The following is a 23,664-nucleotide window of genomic DNA, read 5'->3' as shown; positions in this document are numbered from 1 at the left end:
TTAATAGTCTATTTCTGACAGTTCCATGACATTCCCTCCATACAGCGGTTAAAACAGCTGTATGGAGTGAATGTCCCAGATCTATCAGAAATAGACTATTTATGACAGTTCTGGGACATTCACTGCATACAGCTGTTTTAACCGCTGTATGGAGGGAATGTCATGGAACTGTCAGAAATAGACTATTAATGACAGTTCTGGGACTGTCCTTCCATGCAGCGGTTGAAACATTGTATGTATTTGTTTCCATAAATGGATCCATTTATGGAAACAAATACATACAATGTTTCAACCGCTGCATGGAAGGACAGTCCCAGAACTGTCATTAATAGTCTATTTCTGACAGTTCTATGACATTCCCTCCATACAGCGGTTGAAACCGCTGTATGGAGTGAATGTCCCAGAACTGTCAGAAATAGACAGAAACTGTCACAGAACTGTCCTTCTTCTCATCCTTCTCCTTCTTCTCATCCTTCTTCTCATCCTTCTTCTCATCCTTCTCCTTCTTCTCATCCTTCTCCTTCTTCTCATCCTTCTCCTTCTGCTCATCCTTCTTCTCATCCTTCTCCTTCTTCTCATCCTTCTCCTTCTCCTTCTTCTCATCCTTCTCCTTCTCCTTCTTCTCATCCTTCTCCTTCTCATCCTTCTCCTTCTCCTTCTCATCCTTCTCCTTCTTCTCATCCTTCTCCTTCTTCTCATCCTTCTCCTTCTCCTTCTTCTCATCCTTCTCCTTCTCCTTCTCATCCTTCTCCTTCTTCTCATCCTTCTCCTTCTCCTCATCCTTTTTCTTCTCATCCTTCTCCTTCTCCTTCTTCTCATCCTTCTCCTTCTTCTCATCCTTCTCCTTCTTCTCATCCTTCTCCTTCTTCTCATCCTTCTCCTTCTTCTCCTTCTTCTCATCATTCTCCTTCTTCTCATCCTTCTCCTTCTTCTCATCCTTCTCATCCTTCTTCTCATCCTTCTTCTTCTCATCCTTCTCCTTCTTCTCATCCTTCTCCTTCTCCTTCTTCTCATCCTTCTCCTTCTTCTCATCCTTCTCCTTCTTCTCATCCTTCTCCTTCTCATCCTTCTCCTTCTTCTCTTCCTTCTCCTTCTTCTCATCCTTCTCCTTCTTCTCATCCTTCTTCTTCTCATCCTTTTCCTTCTTCTCATCCCTCTTCTTCTCATCCTTCTTCTTCTCATCCTTCTCCTTCTCATCCTTCTCTTTCTTCTCATCCTTCTCCTTCTCCTTCTTCTCATCCTTCTCCTTCTTCTCATCCTTCTCCTTCTCCTTCTTCTCATCCTTCTCCTTATTCTCAGCCTTCTTCTTCTCATCCTTCTCCTTCTCATCCTTCTCCTTCTCATCCTTCTCCTTCTTCTCATCCTTCTCCTTCTTCTCATCCTTCTCCTTCTCCTTCTTCTCATCCTTCTCCTTCTCCTTCTTCTCATCCTTCTCCTTCTTCTCATCCTTCTCCTTCTTCTCATCCTTCTCCTTCTCCTTCTTCTCATCCTTCTCCTTCTTCTCATCCTTCTCCTTCTCCTTCTCCTTCCTCATCTCCAAGGGCATTTAAATTAAAGGTACAGTGTTCTGCACTAATTTAAAGGCTCTCTGAAGCCTAGAAACCCTTTAAATAAGTCATCTTCGTAGCGGAGAAATTCGCATCGAATCGAATTTCACACTGGAATTCGCCGAATCAGCCGAATCGAATTTTTCATTTCTTCGCTCATCTCTATTACTTACTATTGAGCTATAATTTGATGGCACTTGTCAGGGCTCCTGGGTATGACCAGAGGTGTGTGGACTGACACAGGGAAACGCAGGCTTCAGATATAGTATAAACAATATAATTTATTTGAGACTAAACAATACATAAACGCAGTGCAAGACTAAACATAAACACAGTGCAAACAAACCAAACCAAAACCCCCAACAGATAACAAAAGAACAATACTAAGCGTAGTCGGGCAGGCCGGGTCAGTAGCAAACGGGCAGGCAAGGTACAAAGGAGCAGGCAGAGTGTAGTCAGACGGGCCGGGTCAGGAACAATCAGGCAGACAAGGTACCAAAGGAGCAGACTGGAGAGTGGTCAGGAATAGCAGAGGTCAGGACAGGCGGAGTTCAATCAGAGTCAGGGATCAAGCAGGATCAGACAGGAAGCAGACAGAATGCAGGTACAGGGGCTCTTGGGAAACATACACCAAGGCCCTGATTGCAAGTCTGGCCATTCCTTATATGCACCTCCTGCAATCAGCCTCAGGTGTTTTGGCTGACTGCAGGAGTGAGCTTCTGATTGCTGAGAGCACCCGCTGGCCAGTCCTGGTACTGCAACCCACAAGGCAGGTGAGTCCCACCACTAGTGGCGAGTCCATTCCTGACAGCACTACTCTTTTGTGATGCAATTTTTCAAGGGGGATTTTTATAGACTGAAGGTGCTGGGACTCAAGAGGTTAACCTAAAAGAGAGGTTCTATCAATATACAATAAAAATTGGTAAACCCCAAATGATCAAAAACCCTAAAATACTGCCCCTGAACAAATTTTAAATCTGGAGAATGCACCTTGAACTCATGGTAGAGGCAAACCTGAACCTCATTCCTATTTGTAACTCTTAATTTGTGTAGCCTCATGACATATGATGGACCTTTACATTACATTACAATAATAATTTAAAAAATAAATAAAATAATAATAATAATAATAATAATAATAATAATAATATCTGATTTCAGATCATGCTCAGATCCCTGTTTACCCGGCAGCAGAAAAAAGTTTGGATCTTCAATTCATAAATGTTGCTATGAGTGCATCCCGTGTCCAGAAGGAGAGATATCCAACATTTCGGGTACGATTTGTATTTGTTAGTACATTTTTGTAGGAAAGGGCAGAAGTTACTGCTGTAGTTAAAGTGCATGTCTGAGGAAAAACATATGAAGTACATCTCCGCAATGTGTGCACTTTTCCCCATGTTTTTTCACCCTGACAGTACAGAAAGATACCTGTTGATCCTGCCAGGAGTGCGCTCATAAATCAACAATCAAAAAAAAATCCATAAACAAATCATTTTCCTAACTGTGCCTTTCAATAATAGTGACAAGTATTTCTTCTTTACATCCAACCAAAGTGTCTTCAACACGTGTGGTAGAAATGTTCACTCACCAACCCTAAATGGTCATAGAAGGTCTAATGAGCTTGGCAGACAAAGTCAGATGATGGGATGGATCGGATGGATTGGATGGATCCAATAGCCTCATAAGCTCCAATGCAAATCCTCTCTTATCAATGACTCAAACCAGAAGTGAGGGGAGTGAGAGCTGCTTGTGGAGGTTCCTCTCGGCACCCTGAAAATGTGAGTGCAATATATATATTTGTTATGTGATTTCCCATTCTAAATAAAGTTACTGCACTAGGAGGATATTATCTCTTTGGGCTTCTGGTTGGTGGAGTCATTGATAAGATTGGATTTGCATTGGCGCTTATGAAGCTATTGGATCCATCCCATCCATCCTATCTATCCCATCCATCTGACTTTGTCAGAGCAGACAGCAATGACTGACAGTCACCCTTCTCTGCTCAGAGCGGCTGTGAGAACTCAGCAATCAGTGGTCATGTTATCAGGGCTTCTGTTAGAACCCATGGGGCCCCATACAGCCAACCTGACAGCCCCCCCCCCAACAAAAAACCCTACAGTTTACTATGCTTCAGTTAATAATGAACACAGTGAGTGACCGGTACCAATCACTCACTGTGTTCATTCAGGAGAAAAAGGGGCTGGTAAATGTGACATATTTACCAGATGCTTCCCCCTGTCTCCATCCCGAAGGATCCTATTGTGTTCTTGCAGTTGCTGGTAGAAATGAGAGGAGGGAAACCAGCAGCACTGCGGGGGTAGAGGCACACAAAGGGGCCTGGGCAGCAGGGGGAAACATATGGTGGAAATGGAGGGTAATGGATGCGGCATGGGACAATTACTGGAACCGATCCCCTCTATGGCTCTCTCTTCAGCAGCTGAAAGGGAGAGGAGAAGAAGCCAGCTTTCAGCTGCTGCAGAGAGAACCATAGAGAGGATTGGTTCCAGTAATTGCCCCCCCCCCGCCATGCAGATCACCCTACCTGCCCACATCTGATTCGCCCAATTGACTGAGCCCCCCTGCTGGCTTGGGCCCCATACAGGAGTACTGGTAGTATCCCCTCATCCATGATCGCTGAGCTCTCACACTTAGAGTCGGTGGGGGACAGATGCAGCATTGGACCAATGCTGCCTCCACCTAGGTAAGTATTAAAGGGGGGGGGTCCATGCCTTTCTGTTAATAAGATGACATACTCTAGATATCTTCGAGGTATTTTCATTGTTTCTGTGATGTCCATTTCCGATGTGGTTAAGCAGATCACACTGAGTTTGTAATGTTAGACAGGAATAAGTGAACCAATCCTCGAACACCTTATTCAGAGTTGATCCCCATTTAGTCTGCAGGTCTAATCAGCAATCTATTCTCTAAAAAAAGGACATGGTGAGCTGGGCACTGTCATGGGAGATGTGAAACAATGCAAAAAATATATAATAATATGTCCAGCAGTAGAGAGGATCTATTCCTACCATATGATGTTTCCTCACTGACATAATGAGCCACAACCCGATGATGTTTCCTGGTGAACTAACATGGATAAATGACACGTCTCCTGGCCGCTGAATGTGAACAGACAGATGGGGATGTTGGGTGATGTCATAGACCAAATACAATCATGATCATGTTTGGCCAATGAGAGTCTGCTCTGGTGACAACAATCCCCTTTTCCTTTTGCGACTCCCGGGAATTCACCTCACAACAAAATATAACCTGATAGGTGTTTTAACCCTTCTCTATATGATCCAAAAAAAGTTTTTGAAGTTTAATTCATAGTAGAGGTTCTAAAATCATTATGAGTCGCTGACCACCCCAGGCCCCTCATGCTTGAACTTCCAGTAAATGTTTCATTTTAAGCATTTAAAAAAAACCATTGGTCCCAGCTAAATGAAATGTATTGTTTTGTTGCTCTGGTACATGTTTCCCAGGGAAGTCTTCACCCCCATGTTACAATATTTTGTTGGCAAAAATGCATTTCAGCAACTTCTTCCTTGAACTGTAGCAAACATTCTGCTTTTTACTTTTAAAAGTCCCTGATCCTTTCCAAAAACACAGCGGCTCAAAAAAGCATAGATGTGAACATGCTCCATGGGAAACCATGCTAAGCAGACTGTAGTGCGTTTCAGCAAAAAGCACTAAAAAAAGCATTGGTGTGAACGGAGCCTGAGTGAGGAGAAACCACAGTGACCAGAGGGGGGAAAGTATCCAAATCATCCTAAAGTGTCAGATACCAGAGACACCCATCACCCTTCCAGAGAGGGAAGATTTCACTCACCACCTTCCCGGAAGATAAATATTAAACATTTTCTTCAATAAGCAATAATCGTATTTTTTTTTAGTGTCAGGGTCACTGTAATTATATTGTATGTAGATGATCGTGTCTATATTAATAAATACATTTTGCTTGGCGTATTCTAACATCATTTTAATATTAGTTAACCATTTCAGCTTCGGAAGGTTTTCTCAGTTGCACTCCTTAACGCCCGTTCGGTTTGCAACAAGCTCACCGCCGTCCACGACCTCTTTGTCTCCCACTCCCTCAACCTCCTAGTGGTCACCGAAACCTGGGTACAGGCCACTGACTCCACCTCCCCTGCTGCCCTCTCCTATGGAGGCCTGGTCTGGACCCATTCACCCAGACTGAGCGGGTGCAGAGGCGGAGGGGTCGGTATGCTCCTACCACCGCTGAGCACCTTCCAGGTCCTCCCTAATCCCCCCCCCCCTATCCTTCTCCTTCTTCGAGGCCCACTGCATCCGGCTCTTCTCTCCCACCCCCCTAAGGATTGCGATAATCTATCGGCCTCCTGGTTCCGCATCCCCCTTCCTAGACGACTTTGCCGCCTGGCTTCCCTTCTTCCTCTCCTCCGACCTACCGACCATCATCCTAGGTGACTTCAATATTCCGATCCACGCCAACAGCCTGGCGACTTCCCAACTCCTTCTTCTAACCTCCTCCTTCGCGCTCACACAGCACACACAGTCCTTCACCCACTCCAATGGAGACACCCTGGACTTTGTTTTCTCCCACCTCTGCACCCCCCACGACTTCACTAACACCCCCTTCCCCCTCTCTGACCACCACCTCCTCACATTCTCCATCTCCCCCTCCCTCAACTCCCCCCCCGAAGCGTCTAACCATCACCCGCAACCCCTGCAATCTGAACCCGACCCATCTCCACCCGGCTGCCGGCCATCTGTATGACAGCATCCTCCCTCTGTCATACCCTGACCTGGCCACCACTGCATACAACGACTCACTGTCAGCTGCCCTTGACTCCCTGGCACCCCTAACCACACGTAGCATTAGACCCCGACCGCTTCAACCCTGGCAAAACGACCACACAAAATGCCTCAAATGACGCAGTCGTGCGCTGGAACGCTTATGGCGCAAAACCAGATCCCGTCACGCGTTCTCCCTCTATAAAGCCGCCTACCTCACCTACACCACCTCCCTCCATGCCGCCAAGCAAGCCTATTTCATAACCCTTATCAACACCCTCTCCACTGTCCTCGCTGGCTCTTCTCCACTTTCAAATCCCTGCTCTCCCCCCCCCCACCTCCACCCAGCACCTCACTCACCGCCCACGAGATTGCCAATCACTTCCAAAACAAGATTGACGCAATCCGTAAGGACATTGTCAACTCACAATCCACCTCTCCACCCAGCCTCCCGCCCTCCTCCAACCCCTCAACCCTCCCCCGACCTCATAGCCGCACTACCCCCCACTATACCTAATGCCCCGCACACCATCACCTCCCCTACACTCCGCTCCTTCAGCCCAACTACCCTTGAGGAGGTCTCTAAGGTCTTCACTTAAGCCCGCCTCACCACCTGCCCCCTGGACCCTATCCCCTCACAGCTCCTCCAGTCACCCCCCCTCCATCATTTGCTCCCTCACCCACATCTTCAATCTCTCCCTCTCCACCGGCACCTCCCCTCCCCTCTAAACCAGGCACACATCACCCCCATACTCAAAAAACCCTCCCTCGTCCCCACTAAACTTAACAACCTTAGACCCATCTCTCTGCTGCCTTTCACCTCCAAGCTCCTTGAGCACCTGGCCTACAATCACCTAAGCACCCACCTCACTGATAACAACCTCCTTGACCCCCTACAGTCTGGCTCCCGTCCCCTACACTCCACCGAAACCGCCCTACTTAAAATCACCAACGACCTACTAACCGCCAAAGCCAATGGCCACTATTCTATCCTCCTGCTCCTCGACCTCTCCGCAGCCTTCGACACTGTTGACCACCCTCTCCTCCTTGCCAAACTGCACTCCCTTGGCATCAAGGACGCTGCTCTTTCCTGGATCTCCTCCTACCTTTCCCAACGCTCCTTCGGCGTCACCTACAACACTACCACCTCCCCCTCCCTCCCCCTCTCTGTCGGGGTCCCCCCAAGGCTCTGTCCTGGGGCCCCTCCTCTTCTCCATCTATACCTCCTCCCTTGGCAAACTTATTCCCTCCCATGGCTTCAATTACCACCTCTATGTCGACGACACCCAAATTTACCTCTCCACCCCCCACCTCACCCCCTCACTCTCTGCCCGCATCGCCCACCTCCTAAACGACATATCAGACTGGATGTCGCTCCATTTCCTCAAACTTAACCTATCTAAAACCGAGCTCCTTGTCTTCCCCCCACCCCCCACCCCGCGCCCCTCCCCCCATCCTCTCCATCACTACTAACAACGCCACCATCTCTCCCACCCCACACGCCAAAGTCCTGGGTGTCACCCTGGACTCCCACCTCTCCTTCCTACCCCACATCCAACTGCTATCTAGATCTTGCAGGCTCCACCTCCGCAACATCTCCAAGATACGCACATTCCTCACCCCAGACACCACCAAACAACTCGTACACTTCCTCATCATCTCACGCCTGGACTATTGCAACTCCCTTCTCACTGGCCTACCAAAACGAATGCTATACCCAGTCCAGTCGATCCTAAACTCAGCGGCTAGACTCATCCACCTCACCAACCGCTCCACATCTGCCTCCCCCCTCTGCCAATCCCTTCACTGGCTCCCGATTGCCCAACGCATCAAATTCAAACTGCTAACCCTGACCTACAAAGCCATTCACAACGCCGCCCCAAACTACATAACTGACCTGATACCCAAATACTACCCTACCCTAGCCTCACAGGACCTCCTACTCTCTAGCTCCCTGGTCTCCTCCTCCCACGCCTGATCCCCCATCCTCTGGAACTCCATACCCCAATCCATCAGACTGTCACCCACCCTCCTCACCTTCAGGCGCACCCTGAAAACCCTCTTCTTCAGGGAAGCCTACCCCAACCTCACCTAACACCTGACCTCACCTAGCAACCTCCTCCACTCCTCCCACCTCTCCATCCCCCACAGCCATCTTCTCCTGTATCACCTTCCCCTCCCTCCTAGATTATAAGCTCGAAAGAGCAGGGCCCTCGAACCCCTCGTGTACTGTTTTGTTACTGTCTTGTCCTTCTTGTCCTTGCTCTGTCCCCCTTGCTACTGTACAGCGCTGAGCATACCCTTTGGCGCTATATAAATACTGTATTATAATAATAATGTGTGAGAAATATCTAATTAAAATGACAACTTTGTGTAAAAAAAAACATTTTTGTCATTTTCCAAAAACCTGTGGCAAAAAAATAAAGTCTTCCATTAACTCAGCATGCTTCTCAGTAAATACATTGGGGTGTCTACTTTCCAAAATTGGATTATATGAGTGGGGCTGCTCTTACTATCCTGGAATTTCATGGTCTCTAAAACTGTGGTAGTTAGTAAGGAAGTGAAATGAAGAAATTTCAGCCTTCGGAGACCTGAAGGTGGACATTGGTTTCGGCCCCTGTACACAGCTAGGTCTCACACATGTGGTATCCACATACCTGGTAGAGGTAGGAAAATGTGTTTTGGGGTGTAAATCCAGATACACCCATGAGAAATATCTTATTGCAGTGACAATTTTGTGTAAAAGAAAGAAAACAAATTGTCATTTCCAAAAAATTGTGACAAAAAAATAAAATCTTCCATGAAATGCCTCTCAGCAAATAGCTTAGGGTGTCTACTTTCTAAAAAGGGGTCATTTGGGAGTGTTTGTACTGCCTCGACATTTTAGCACCTCGAGAAATGTGATAGGAAACCAGAAAGTAAAAGCTGCATAAATTCCAGTATATATATCATAGATTGTAGACCAATTACTATATACTTATTGAGATTTTTTTACCAAAGACATGTAGCAGAATACATTTGGCCTAAATTTATGACGAAATTTGAATTTATTGAATATTTTTTATAACAGAAAGTAGAATATATTGTATTTTTTCCAACTTTTCAGTATTTTTCCATTTCAATACATACAATACATAAACCAATTAATATACACTTATTGGGTTTTTTTTTTTTACCAAAGACATGTATCAGAATACATTCTGGACAAAATTTATGATGAAATTTGAATTTATTGGATATTTTTTATAACAGAAAGTAGAAAATATTGTATTTTTTCAAACTTTTCAGTATTTTTCCATTAATATGGCAAAAAGAAAAAAGCCCAGTGGTGATCAAATACCACCAAAAGAAAGCTCTAGTTGTGTGAAAAAAAAAAATGTTTTGTTTGGGTACAGTGTTTCATGACCACGCAATTACCAGTTAAAGTAGCGCAGTGCAGTATAGAAAAACATGGTCTGTTCAGGAAAGGGGTAAATCCTTCCGAAGGGCAAGTGATTAAAAATTATTTTAGAATACACCAATCAAAATGTATGTATTAATATAAACAGAATAATATACATACAATATAAATTAAATGACCCTAACACTAAATAAATGACATCACATTCGGGTTATAAAAGAACATGTTTAATATATATCCTTCTGGAAGGTGGTGAGTGAAATCTTTCCTTTCCTGAGAAATGATGGGTGTCTCTGGTATCTGACACTTTAGGAAGATTTGGATACTTTCCCCCCTCTGGTCACTGTGGTTCCTCCTCACTAAGTGACTACATTGTTCTGTTGCGATCAGTTGGTGGGAGAAACCACTACACCCAGACGGGGACAAGGTTTCCAGCAAATCCAAAGTATCTGATATCATCAGGGTCAAGAGCAAAACTTAGACTCAACGTCCACCAAAGAGGTATTAAAAGTTTAAATTTAACAAAGTTCATTCTCAATACTCTAGCAAAATACTAACATTACCAATAATAGAGATAATTCTAAAACTACAGGTAGCCCAGTGTTGCTCCTCACATATTAGCGGATAACTGTCTTTGTATTCAGGTCAGGTCTGAACAGAATTATGTAACATTTTGGGAAGAATATACAGCCAAGAAGTCCAGAACTTGATGCTATTATAGCAAAGACCTCCACAGCCACCATGTATTTCCCTCTGGTGCTCAGATAGGCCGGGATCATGGCAATCCAGACACTGCAGAACACCAGCATGCTGAAGGTGATGTACTTGGCCTCATTAAAACTGTCCGGTAATGTCCTGGCTATAAAAGCTATAATGAAGCTCACAGCTGCCAGAAGCCCCATATATCCCAGGACAGAGTAGAAGCCGATAACTGAACCCTCATTACACTGAATGATGATCTTGTCCTGATAAGAGTGAGTGTCCTGATCTTGGAAGGGGGGAGAAATAGACAACCAAGTGACACAGATTATGACTTGGACCAGTGAGAAGACACAAATGATACAATTGGGCAGTTTGGTTCCCATCCATTTCCTCCAGGGACTCCCAGGTTTGGTTGCGTTAAAAGCAATACACACCATGATACTTTTGGCAAGAAGAGAAGAGACGGCAACTGAGAAGATGACACCAAAAGAGGTGACACGCAGCATGCAGGTTACATCTACTGGATGGCCAAGGAACAAGAAGACACAGAGGAAGCTCAGCATGATGGAGACCAGGAGAAGATAGCTCAGGTTCCGGTTATTGGCTTTAACAATGGGGGTGTCCCGGTAATGTATAAATATCCCCAATATTAAACCAGCCAGAAGACAACAGAGGATGGACATGGCTGAAAATACTGCAACAATGGTGTCATCAGTGTACGAGAGAAATTCCACCAATTTTGGAACACACCGATCCTTCTGCTCATTTGGCCATTCTTTATCAGGACATTTCATGCAGTTTTCACTGTCTGCAGGAAGAACAATACAAACACAATGAGCATTCTGAGGAAATGAGTTGTCTTGTGTTGTCTCACAGCTAGCAATGGGATTTCCATCAGTGCATTGTGGGAGAGAAAAATAGTTTGGGAAAAAGTTTGAGAAAAAGTTTGGGAACTTTACATATACAATTGAGCAAGATTGGTTATCCAAATACTAGCTAAGCTGAAATTCTAGTGGAATTGTCGGCCCTCAATGAGGAGAATATACCGTATGTACTGTCTTCTCAATTGGACAGATAGCTTGTTGGTCAGACCTTCAATAGCCCCCTTTGTACACCTAATTTCTGGTAGACCATGGTACACTCCATGATTCCCCTGCACTTGCCCAGGGGTCCACTGACCACCGTGTGTTTTTGGAGTTCCCACTTATCTTCTCAGGAAGTGGAGAATTCTTCATGGCAAAAAAATCTGAGAATGTATGTTAACATTTACTGGACTGGGACACACTTATAGGAAGGTAATATTTTATAATTGCAATCTTTATCAATTTCCTTTTCCCACTCCATCTTTGCTGTCCCACTTCCCTATTTTTGTTGTACAGGTACAATGTAACATAAAAAGTACTTCTGATCTGTCCTGGGCACACTTTCTGTGTTATCTCAGAAATTCTAATCATCCCTCCAAGTTCTTATTTGAAGTCTACACAGTGATTGGTGTCTATGGTGTGGATGATAAGATGGGGGTCTGACTGGTTTAACAAAAAGCAAGTGGATGGGGATGACACCACAAAGTCCACAAACTCTCATGTGTTGTCATTCCACAACAGGACTTTGCAGCTGAGGGCATTTCTAGCAGATCATTGGATAATTTTCTGTACTTGCAGGGTCTGTAAAGGTAAAACACAGAGAAATTGTCAAATACTGCAGAGATGTGCTGCACACACACACACACACACACATATATATATATATATATATATATAAAATGTTTTGCTCTGACATACACTTTAATAAGAAGTCTTTCTCTAATTTTTATTAATGGCCTCTGTCCCCCACGGGGAAAGTGCATGCAGTATATTATCCCATCTACCTATGTACTGTCTAAGGCTAGCTGCACCCCCTTCCCCGTAGCCATTTGAACATGCAACTAGCAAAGATACAAATGTTTTTAGAGATGGTTCTTGTCACTAGCTCCAAGAGCTCACCTGCTCATGAGGAATGTGGGTGGGGACAGGGCCGAGACAAGGGGTGGGCAGGAGGAGAGGCTGCCCTGGGCACAATGGTTTACTACAGAGATGGGGGTGCCTTCCTTCTGTTACAATGCTGATGGGAGTAGTGACAGTGGCAGTGATTTTGACAAGCCAGTGACTGCTGGACATATGAGTCCCCTAGGCTTGCACATCATGATTGAGGGGGGAGTGGGGTGGAGCAGTTTGGCATCTTTGCCCTGGGCGCTGGATGACCTTGTCCCAACACTGGATGGGGAAGAGGAATAACAGATACATTTGTTATGGACAAGTAGGCAACTGCCAAAGACAAGTACCCTCTGTCAAAGCATGCTTCTCCATGGTAGCTCCATGGTTGGCTGGCCTCAAAGGGGAGTGAGGAAGTAGTATCTCAATAATCCAAGAGCTTTCTGTTCCAGAGTTAACACCTGTTTATTGCCAGATGAAAGATTTGAGGAACTTAAATGATAAATTGGTGAAACCAGATTATAAATATGTAACAGGTATTTGGCCAGATTGCCCAAATGAAAATGTATCATTCCATTGACTCATTTTTATTGTTCTAGCTTCCACCATCACATCAATTAATGTACATTCTATTACCACTCAGCCAAGAAGAGTAGGTGTTCTAGTGGAGGGCTAGGAGAGGTTTTGCTGCATTAGGTGTACTGTATGTATAATCAGAGAATGCTTGTTATGTGTACAATGACGTAGCATGAATTTGGGATCCCATGCAATGTGGTTTCCTTTGATTAAGGTTGATAGGGAATGGATCTCCTGTCCGAGGTGTTTGACTGAAGGGCATTCCCACCACAGGTGGATCCTATTAATCACCAGCATACCTCTGACACACTAACAAGAAGGTTTTTTATTTCTTTTCTTTTGTTTCCGGGGGTTCTGTATCACCTGGAGATCAGTTTTTACAAAGTTTCCAATGTTTTTTCTATTAACTGAGCTGGTAAAATCCAATGTCCATACATTTCCCATTCACTGCCAATGAAATTGTGAATGTCCTTTACCCTGGCAGTGCAGAGGTGAGCTGTATCTTTTTTTTTGAAGAGGCTCCGGAAGTATGAAGTGGCAATTGTGTGTCTCCAGTCACTTGCCTTGTTGCAGTCTGATAAGTGATAACTGCAGAATTGTAAGGTTACTGACAGGTCCTCTTCAAATATATCATTGTAAGTATTTTGTTAAATGTATTTGATCACAGAACAATTACTACCTATGCCTAAGGGTTTATTCACGCTTGTGTATACATCCTCTCTGCAATTACAGTGCCTTGAAAAAGTATTCATGCTCCTTGAAATTTTCCACATTTTGTCATGTTACAACCAAAAACATCAATGTATTTTATGTGATAGACCAACACAAAGTGGCACATAATTGTGAAGTGGAAGGACAATGAGAAATGGTTTTCAAACTTTATTACAAATAAATATCTGAAAAGTGTGGGTGCATTTGTACCCCTAACTAAAATCTAGTGGAATCGATTGCCTTCAGAAGTCACCTAATTAGTAAATAGAGTCCACCTGTGTGTCATGTAATCTCAGTATAAACGCAGATGTTCTGTGAAGCCCTCATAGGTTTGTTAGAGAACATTAGTGAACAAACAGCATCACGAAGGCCAAGTAACACACCAGTCAGGTCAGGGATAAAGTTGTGGATAAGTTTAAAGCAGGGTTATCTTAAAAAAAAATATCCCATGCTTTGAACATCTCACAGAGCACTGTTCAATCCATCATCCAAAAATGGAAAGAGTATGGCACAACTGCAAACCTTCCAGGACATGGCGTTCCACCTAAACTGACAGGCCGGGCAAGAACATTCATCAGAGAAGCAGCCAAGAGGCCTATGATAACTCTGGAGGAGCTGCAGAGATCCACAGCTCAGGGGGGAGAATCTGTCCACAGGACAACTATTAGTCGTACACTCATCAATCTGGCCTTTATGGAAGAGTGGCAAGAAGAATGCCATTGTTGGAGGAAAGCCATAAGATGTCCCGTTTGCAGTTTGCGAGAAGCCATGTGGGGGACACAGAAAACATGTGGAAGAAGGGGCTCTGGTCAGAGGAGACCAAACTTTTACTTTTTGGCCTAAAAGCAAAACTCCGTGTGCGGAGGAAAACTAACACTGCACATCACCCTGAACACACAATCCCCACCATGAAACATGGTGGTGGCAGCATCATGTTGTGGGGATGCTTTTCTTCAGCAGGGACAGGGAAGCTGGTCAGAGTTGATGGGAAGATGGATGGAGCCAAATACAGAGCAATCTTAGAAGAAAACCTGTTAGAGTCTGCAAAAGACTTGAGACCGGGGTGGAGGTTCCCCTTCCAGCAGGACAACGACCCGAAACATCCAGCCAGAGCTACAATGGAGTGGTTCAGATCAAAGCATCTTCATGTGTTAGAATGGCACAGTCACAGTCCAGACCCAAATATAATGGAGAATCTGTGGCCAGACCTGAAAATTGCTGTTTCCAGACGCCCTACATCCAATATGACAGAACTTGAGCAATTCTGCAAAGAAGAAATGTCCCTCTCTAGATGTGCAAAGCTGGTAGAGACATCCCAAAAAGACTTGCAGATGGAATTGCAGTGAAAGGTGGATCTACAAAGTATTGACTCTGGGGAGCAGACTACAAATGCCACCACACTTTTCACAGATTTATTTGTAAAACCAAGGTATCTTTCTGTACTTGCAGGGTCCTTAAAGGGATAAACACGGGGGAATGTGCACACATTGCAGAATTGTACTATATCTCTTTTTTTATTTCCTAACAAGCTCTTTAATTTCTGCTGAGCCCAATAATAATTTACTAAGAAATACAAACTCTACCGGAAATGTCAGATATCTCTCCTTCTGGGCACAGGGAGCACTCATAGCAGCATTCATGAATTGAAGATCCAGACTTTTTTCTGCTGCCGGGTAAACAGGGATCTGAACATCGAGATATCGGAACCTAAAATCAGATATTATTATTATTATTATTTTGTGAAGGCCCATCATATCACATATAGGTATAAGGCTGAGGATTGTATCTACCATGGGTTTGAGGTGAGTCCTGCAGGTTCAAGGTTTTCAGTCCCATCAAATTTTTGTGCAGACATGCCCAGGGGAATTTTTTTCTTAAGCGTAATGAACTGTATGACCTACAAACTATGGCTATTATTTCATGTACTTATATAGCGCCATCAATTTACGCAGCACTTTACATATATATTGTACATTCACATCAGTCCCTAACCCTCAAGGGGTGTACAATCTAAGGTCCCTAACTCACATTCATACACATACTAGGGACAATTTCGACAGAAGCCAATTCACCTCCCAGCATGTTTTTTGGAGGGTGGGAGGAAACCGGAGTACCTGGAGGAAACCCATACAGGCACAGGGAGAACATGCAAACTCCAGGCAGGTGGTGCCGTGGTTGAGATTCAAGCTAACAACCCTAGTGGTGCCAGGTGGGAGTGCTAACCATTTATCACTGTGCTACCTATTAACCTTAGAGTGATCAATAAGGGGCTTATGGATAAGCCAACCCCCACATTATAAAATGTGGGAGGGGGGCACAGAGCAATATTAATAACATATTGTAAGTAAAGGATAGGAAAAGATGACAAACTGACAAATTAGGATCAATTAAGAAATTGTACTTTAATTCTGATGGCTACCTCTTTGCAGGGCTGTGGATAAGGGGGTACCACCAGGCCTCTTGTATGGGGCCCAGGCCAGCAGGGGGGCACAGGCAGCAGGGTGAATTGGATGTGGGCAGGGAGGGTAATTGGCGCGAGGAGGGGCAATTACTGGAACTAATCCCCTGCATGACCCTCTCTCGGCAGTTGAAAGCTGCCTTTTTCTCCTCTCTATCCCACTGAATTTCAGCTGCTGCAGAGAGAGCCATACAGGGGATGGGTTCCAGTAATTGCCCCACTGTTGCATCTATCATCCTCCCTGTGCACCGTACCATTCCCCTTGATGCTCTGGCCCCCCTCTATACCTCCACTCCCCACCGTGCACAGCCGGCTTCTCTCCTTTATTCCACCCCAGCAGCTGCAAGCACACAATAGGATCCTTTAGGATGGAGAGTGGGGGAAGGGTCCAGTAAATATTTGACATTTACCAGCCCTTCCTTTCCTAAATGAACACAATGTGTGATCATTACCGATCTGTGTTCATTTTTAACTGAGGGGCTTGTCAGGTTAGCTGTGTGGGGCCCTGTGGTTTCTAACAGCAGCCCTGCCTCTTTGGACAATCAAGCAAATCAGTGCTTTTTTGGTTTGTTTTTGTCATTAGGGATTTTTTTTAATTTAATTGTGTTTTGTAGTTGATTTTTCACGGTTACTTTAGCTACTGTTCCACATGTGGGAAACTTTTTTTTACATGTATTGTTTCTTTTTTTTTTGCTGATTATTTTATGTTGATATTGTAGGCTAAACTGCTCTTTTTGCAGCAAGGCTTTCCTTTAAAAAAGTAAGAGTCTGTATCAGGGGTGGTATTTTGGGGATATTCATCATTCAGTTGTTAACCTCCTTAGCGGTATTCCCAAGTGTAGCTCGGGGTCAAATTTCTATACCAAGAGCGGTAACCCCGAGCTACACTCGGGCTTACCATGCGGCGTTCTCTGGGGGTCCCTGCAGCACTTACCTTGTCCTTCGCTCCTGCGATGTGTCCCCTGCAGCGTCCCCGGCCATCTCCTCCGGCCGATGCCGGCATCCGGCTTCCGTGTTCCAGTCCCTGTGACGTCGGGACATACGGCGGGAAATTTGAAATTTTTAAAAAATGTAATTTTTGCTGTCATTGCTGTTTCAATGCATTTCACATACATTTTGTCCCGAGTGCTTTGTCCGGCGCCCTGCCTGCATTTTTACTGTTCTTTCTGCCTGGAAACTGAGAACCGTCCATGGCGTCCAAAAAGCGTCCCTTTACGTCAAAAGTGGTTTTAGACCGGCTAGAGAACAGCGATAGTAAATCAGAACCACTTGCAGAATTGAGTGATAATGATTCGTGGGGGAAATTCCTCATCAGACACTGAAAACGATTCTGCGACTGAGCTCAGCGATGTGCGAACTTGGCGCTCTATTTCACATTTCAGTGTTTTTGGTTTGATTATATTATTGAATTAAATTTATTATTATTATATTATTATTTTTTATGATTATTTATTAAATTATAATTTATGATTTCGTGTTTCAAATTTTATCCTACCCGGGATGTTTACTAGACTCTTGTTCGGACAGATTTCAGTGAGTTATTCCTAAATATTACAGACCTACAATATAAAAATACATATTTCCATGCAAAAAAATGTACCGCTTTCAGCACAAAAAATCGGAAAGAATCATACCGCCGAGGAGGTTAATGACTGTCTGTTCTCTGGCTGCTTTTTGTTCGCAGCACGGTGCTGAATTGTTTGAAAGTAACAAAAAACAAAAAGCTAAGAATAGTGTATGCTCAAAGGATACGTTCTAAAAGGAATAATAGTTCATTAACTTTTGCTTTGTGCCTATTAACTGGTTTATTTTATTTACAAGCTGTTCCCTTGGGATTGAAATGCTGTTATCTATGCACACAATTCTTTTCTGAGAAATTGCAGAAGTTACTACCTTGTTGCATTTTTGTTATGACTAGCTATAGAGTAATTTGCTGAAATCTTTTTTCTCTATTCTGATTGGTGCTTTATGGAAACCGCCTAAAACATGCCGTGTTATCATTTATTACTTAACCACTTCCAGACCGGACACTTTCACCCCCTTCCTGACCAGGGCAATTTTCAGCTTTCAGCGCTATCACACTTTGAGTGACAACTGCGCGGTCATGCAACACTGTACCCAAATAAATTTTTTACCATTTTTTTGAGACAGATAAAGCTTTATTTTGGTGGTATTTATTCACCGCTGGGATTTTTATTTTTTTTGCTATGTAAATGAAAATGTCCAAAAATTTTGGAAAAAAGTGTTTTTTTTAATAAAATTTAGCAAATAAATAATATTTCATCATAAATCTTTGCCAAAATTTATTCCGTTATCTTTTTAGTAAAAAAAAAAAATACAAATTAGTTTATAACCAAGAATTATAATTTTTAAACATTTTTTTTACATTTTTATTTTTTTTTTATATTATTTTTTACTTATTTTTTTTACATACTGTCACCCTAGCAGTACAGTGTCACCATGGTGACACTGTACTACTTGTGGGGGGTGATGAAGATTTTTTTTTTTTTTACACTAATAGGTTTTACACCCATGTAGGATGTAAAAGCAATCATTTCTCTTTCTCTCTCTGTGCATTCTTGCAGCCATTGAGAAGTACTGAGTGAGCTGTGATTGGTCACAGCTTGTCACATGGTACAAGGCTGTTGTGAAAAGCCTTGTACCATGTGACCTCTGTGATCATTCACAGATTTCACACGTAGCAAGCAATGATGTCACAAGTGGCCAATCAGTGATCACATGATCGGGACCTCATACAGAGGTCCCGTCCGACGATCAGTGTTTCACTGTGTCCGGAGGACACAGCGGGCACCAGATTGCGGTGCTGCGCACTCCGAGGGAACGCGCACAAGCAGGGTGCGGGGAGGCCGTTTATAAACGGCCACTTGACCCTGCAGTGCCACCGTCCGGCCATTTATATGCAACGGCCGGTCGGGAAGTGCTTAAGGCTTGATCAATATTAAAAAAGTCAAATTTTGCATCACGCACCTAGGTATCTGGGTTGCATTGTTCCCAAAGTACTTTGAACTGCATGTCTGTATGGAGGAGGGCCGGCCTAAATTGATATTCCTAACAAGTTCTCCTTTGGACAATGTTACATGTTCAACTCGTTTTTAGGGTGGAACATGTAACATGTTCTCATAGCTGTAGCCGTGCCCGCCATCCCTCACCCCAACAGATAGTATGGAGAGAAGTATCCTTGTACTATCTGTCAGATTTGAAAAACACACGACCGTGTGGGGCTCCGCCCACTCGGCTGCGTCACTCATTCACAGATTTCTGTGAGTGAATGCCTACAAGACCTGGCAGCCTTAGCGGCTGTGGGCTTGTAGTTTTCTATGAACTACCACAGTGCTGTGGAGTACCTTGTAGTTCATTCAAGCTTCCTGTCAGTATATCTGCTTGACCGTACATCCCATACACCCCGTACACCCCATATGACAAGCAGATATTCTGACAGATTTGCAGGAGACCTGCATGGTATCAGTGATCTACTGATCACTACTGCAATGCTTTACAGCAGGCATCACTAAATGGCGGACCGCAGTCCAGACCCGGACCCAAAGACATTCCTTTCCAGACTGCAGCCTCACCACACATGGGGCGGTCTGTGATGGGGATAGGGGGTCTGGGATGGGGCAGTCTGTGATGGGGGAAGACGGTCTGTGGTGGGGCGGTCTGTGATGGGGATAGGGGGTCTGTGATGGGGCGGTTTGTGATGGGGGTAGGGGGTCTGTGATGGGGCGGTCTGTGATGGGGATAGGGGGTTTTTGATGGGCGATCTGTGATGGGGGAAGAGGGTCTGTGATGGGGCAGTCTGTGATGTAAAAGGGGGGGGTGACGGTGGGGTGAGGAACTGTGATGTGCACGGGAGGCTGTGATATAAAGAATTAAAGTCATAGCATCAACATGACACTCGGACCTCCGCTGGAAGAAAATTTTACTGACCCCGTGAATTTTAATTCAGTGCCCTGCTTTACAGGCTACCTTGGACAAAAATAATAAATGCACATTTTTTTACATACAAAAAAAGTGCATTTATTATTTTTGTCCAAAAGGTGAACTTATCCTTTAAACCACCTCACATTATATCATTACATTCACTACACCCCCATCCGTATAGATGAAATTAAAGTTAGGCATACACTGGTTAGGCCTATTATCCCTAATTAAAAACTGCTGCTGGATGATAATTTGACCCTGTCTGCCTGCAGTATCCTAAAGCAGGCCATACATGGGTCAAATCCCGAAAGATTTTTCTATCGAAAATCGACAACATCGTTTGTTCTGTAAACCGAAGGTACCACCAATGATTTTGAAAATCTGGCGTTTTTCACGAATTTTCCAGTATGCCCGATAATCGAAATGGGGAGGAACCATGAAAATCATCCAGTGCCATTGCCCCACTAACAGAGTGAAAATCGGATGATTATTCTTAGGTCTGATTTTTGAATGAAAAATCATTTGAAAATCAACCCATGCATGGCCAGCCTAATGCTTGTAGTCAAGCTACACTCTGTGCTTTTTGTCTCAAAAAATGTAGGCCCAGCATTGCTATTTACAATGGCCCTGCTTCTGGCCAGTTATACAGTGCTGTATCATTTGCAGTCGCTTCATTCTTGAAGCAAACCACATGCCTGTTGACTGCCTCCTGTACTTCATAGCTAATTCTTCATAAAATGTTTTGTGGCCAGTTTTGTACAGCTTTATCATCTGCAGTCTCTTAAAGCATACGTTCACCTTTTTTTTTGTAATTAACATTTTTATTGAGTTTTCACATGTAAAAATATACATGAAATTTTGAAAAAAAAAAGAGGAAATTGAGGCTCATCGATGATAAGAACATGAAAAGGTAAAACAAAAAAAAAACATACAATGTCAGTAAAGCAACAGTGGAAGGATAATCAAATCAGTACATCTTGAGCAGGTTGAGCAGAGATATAGGCATCCCATGGGTTCCACACAGCTTCAAATATGGTTACAGAGCTGGCGTGGAGAGCGGTTAGATATTCCATTTGTCTAATGTCTGCAATAATCTTAAATAAGGTCAGTAATGAGGGGGGTGTGGAGGAGAGCTAGCACATCGGAATGCTTCTCCTGGCCGCCGTCAGGACATGCACGGAGAGTTTCCTTGACAGTTTGGGGAGGCCCGGGAAGGGTAGGCCCAATAGAAAATAAAGGGGTTCAAAAGGGAGGGCAGAACATAGTAGCGAACATAGCAGGGACCGGACATCTTCCCAAAAGGGAGAGATGGACCTACATTTTCAAAAATATAATAAAGGGATCCAGATTCCCTCCCACATCGCCAGCAGGCAGAAGAAGCATTCGGGTTATGGGCATGGAGTACAACAGGGGTTCTGTACCAAAACATGATTTTATACAAATGATCCTTATAGACTACACATATCGAAGATCTAGATGCGTTTTCCCATATTTTTCTCCTCTGCACCAAGTCAATGTCACAGCTGAGAGATTGGGACCATTTGCGCATATAGTGGTGAGTGTCATTGGATAAGGGATAGGCGTCCATAAGGAGCTTATATGTAGTGGAGATTATGCCCCTTTGATGTGGGCTCTGTATACATAGGTGCTCAAAGGGAGTAGGCTTTTCAAGGGTCAAAGAGGGTGACAAGGTAGAAAAAAAATGGTGTATCTGCAAATAGACATAGAAATGTTGGGGAGGTAGGTGGGCTTTTTTCTGGATAACAGAGAAAGGTTTAAGTACCTGAGTCACAGGGTGGACCAGATGGCGCAGTTGGAAAAGATCGGCTGAAGCTCAAGGGAGCATTCGGGAGATGGCCAAACTATCTGTAAGGATGGGATTAAAGAGAACATTGGTCGAGGGGGAGCAATCAGAGGCCAGCGTGAATTTAAAGTTGCATCCTTTCCAGATAGGGAGAATTGCATAGGTCCAAGCAAGAGGTGTCAATAAGAAGCGATATCCACCGCCGACGTAGACCAGAGAAGGAAGCATAGGTGAATCAGAGTTAGTTGTAGGGATTCAATCTTGGTCCATATGTTAGGGGCCGTCAAGTGGACCAGGAGATTAGGAATCTGAGGTGGGCAGCATAGTAATAGGCCACAATATCCAGAGCATAAAAGGGATTTCTGAATGCAGTGTAGCTTGGACATAGGGATGGGAATGGGAAGAGTCGCAAATAAGTATAAGAGTTTGGGCAATATGTTCATTTTTATCACATTGATACGTCCAAGGAAGGAAATGGGTAAGGTATCCCAAAATTTTAGAGATCCGGAAATGGCAACGAATAAGGAAGGAAAGTTAGCCTCGTATATGGAGTGGTATGAAGAAGTGAGGTTGGTACCCAAACACTTTAAAGAGTGAATACCCCAATGGTATGGGTAAGATGATTGGAGTGAGGACAGTGCATCAGGTAGGATGTGTAATGGGAGTGCTTCAGTTTTGGATGCGTTGACTTTATAACCTGACAAGTTTTATGGAGAACTGGTAGGGAGGTAAGAGAGTTTGTTAACGTAAGGATGTAGTCTGCAAATAAGGACAATTTGTATTCACGCTCATGAGAATGTATCCCTCGTATATCAGGATTGGACCAAATGGCGATAGCCAGCGATTCCAGACAAAGGATAAACAGTAAGTGGGAAAGCGGGCAACCCTGCCGCATACTGTTTGACAGTTTGACATTTGGATGGAGGGTGAGAGGAACGAGGCTAATCTGACCTGTGAAGAAGGCGAAGAATAAAGAACCTTCAAAGGAGCCACAAATGGACCCTGGAAGCCAAACTTCTCCAAGACCATGAACATGTAGGGCCAGTTAAGGTGATCAAAAGCTTTATGAGCATCCAAGCTTAGCAATATAGCAGGGGTTGAAGATTGGCTGACCAAATCGATCAGGTCAGCGGACCTCCTGGTGTTGTCAGCCAGCACAAAGCCCACTTGGTCCTTGTGTATGAGCTTGGAGATGAATCTGGACAACCTGTTGGCCAAGATATTAGTAAATATTTTATAATTGGAGTTTAATAGAGCAATGGGACAATAGTTATCCGGGATAGAATGTTTTTATCAGGCTTAGGAATTACAGAAATATATGCACGCGAAAATTCCAATTGCCTTCCAATTGCCCAACAATTCAAAACACTAACACTGACGTATAAAGCCATTCATAACACCGCCTCAAATTACATCACCGATCTTGTCTCTAAATACCACCCAAACCGTACTCTCCGCTCCTTGCAAGACCTCCTACTCTCTAGCTCACTTGTTTCCTACTCCCATGCTCGTCTCCAGGATTTCTCCAGGGCTTCTCCCATCCTCTGGAACTCCCTACCCCAATCTATCAGACTATTGCCTACTCTGCTCACTTTTAAGCGCACTCTGAAAACCCATCTCTTCAGGCAAGCCTACCCCGCCCCCATCTAATACTGGAATCCTCTACTCTTCCAACCACTCCATCCCCCACAGTTATTTACCTTTTATACCGCTATCCCCTCCCTCCCAGATTGTAAGCTCCAAGGAGTAGGGCCCTCTAATCCCTCTTGTATTGAACTGTA

At 44.1% G+C, this 23,664-nt stretch overlaps 1 protein-coding gene across 1 annotated transcript in view; it reads right to left on the bottom strand.

The window, feature by feature from the left end:
* Positions 1-2,704: 2,704 nt before the first annotated feature.
* Positions 2,705-23,664, bottom strand: part of LOC149457656 (vomeronasal type-2 receptor 26-like) — an 82,316-nt gene continuing 61,356 nt past the window's right edge. The window contains exons 5-8 of the mRNA XM_089683390.1: positions 15,263-15,386; positions 10,350-11,230; positions 7,141-7,174; positions 2,705-2,892 (exon numbers count right to left, since the gene is read on the bottom strand). Coding sequence (XP_089539516.1) covers positions 2,705-2,892; positions 7,141-7,174; positions 10,350-11,230; positions 15,263-15,386 — 1,227 coding nt within the window. The remainder of the gene's footprint in view (positions 2,893-7,140; positions 7,175-10,349; positions 11,231-15,262; positions 15,387-23,664) is intronic.

Source organism: Staurois parvus, unplaced genomic scaffold (assembly GCF_062004578.1).
Source record: "Staurois parvus isolate SC_StPar_1 unplaced genomic scaffold, SC_StPar_1.0 ptg000308l, whole genome shotgun sequence".
Taxonomy (NCBI): Eukaryota; Metazoa; Chordata; class Amphibia; order Anura; family Ranidae; genus Staurois; species Staurois parvus.
Note: the sequence above shows the minus strand (reverse complement) of the source record. Positions and strands in the feature narration are given on the sequence as shown.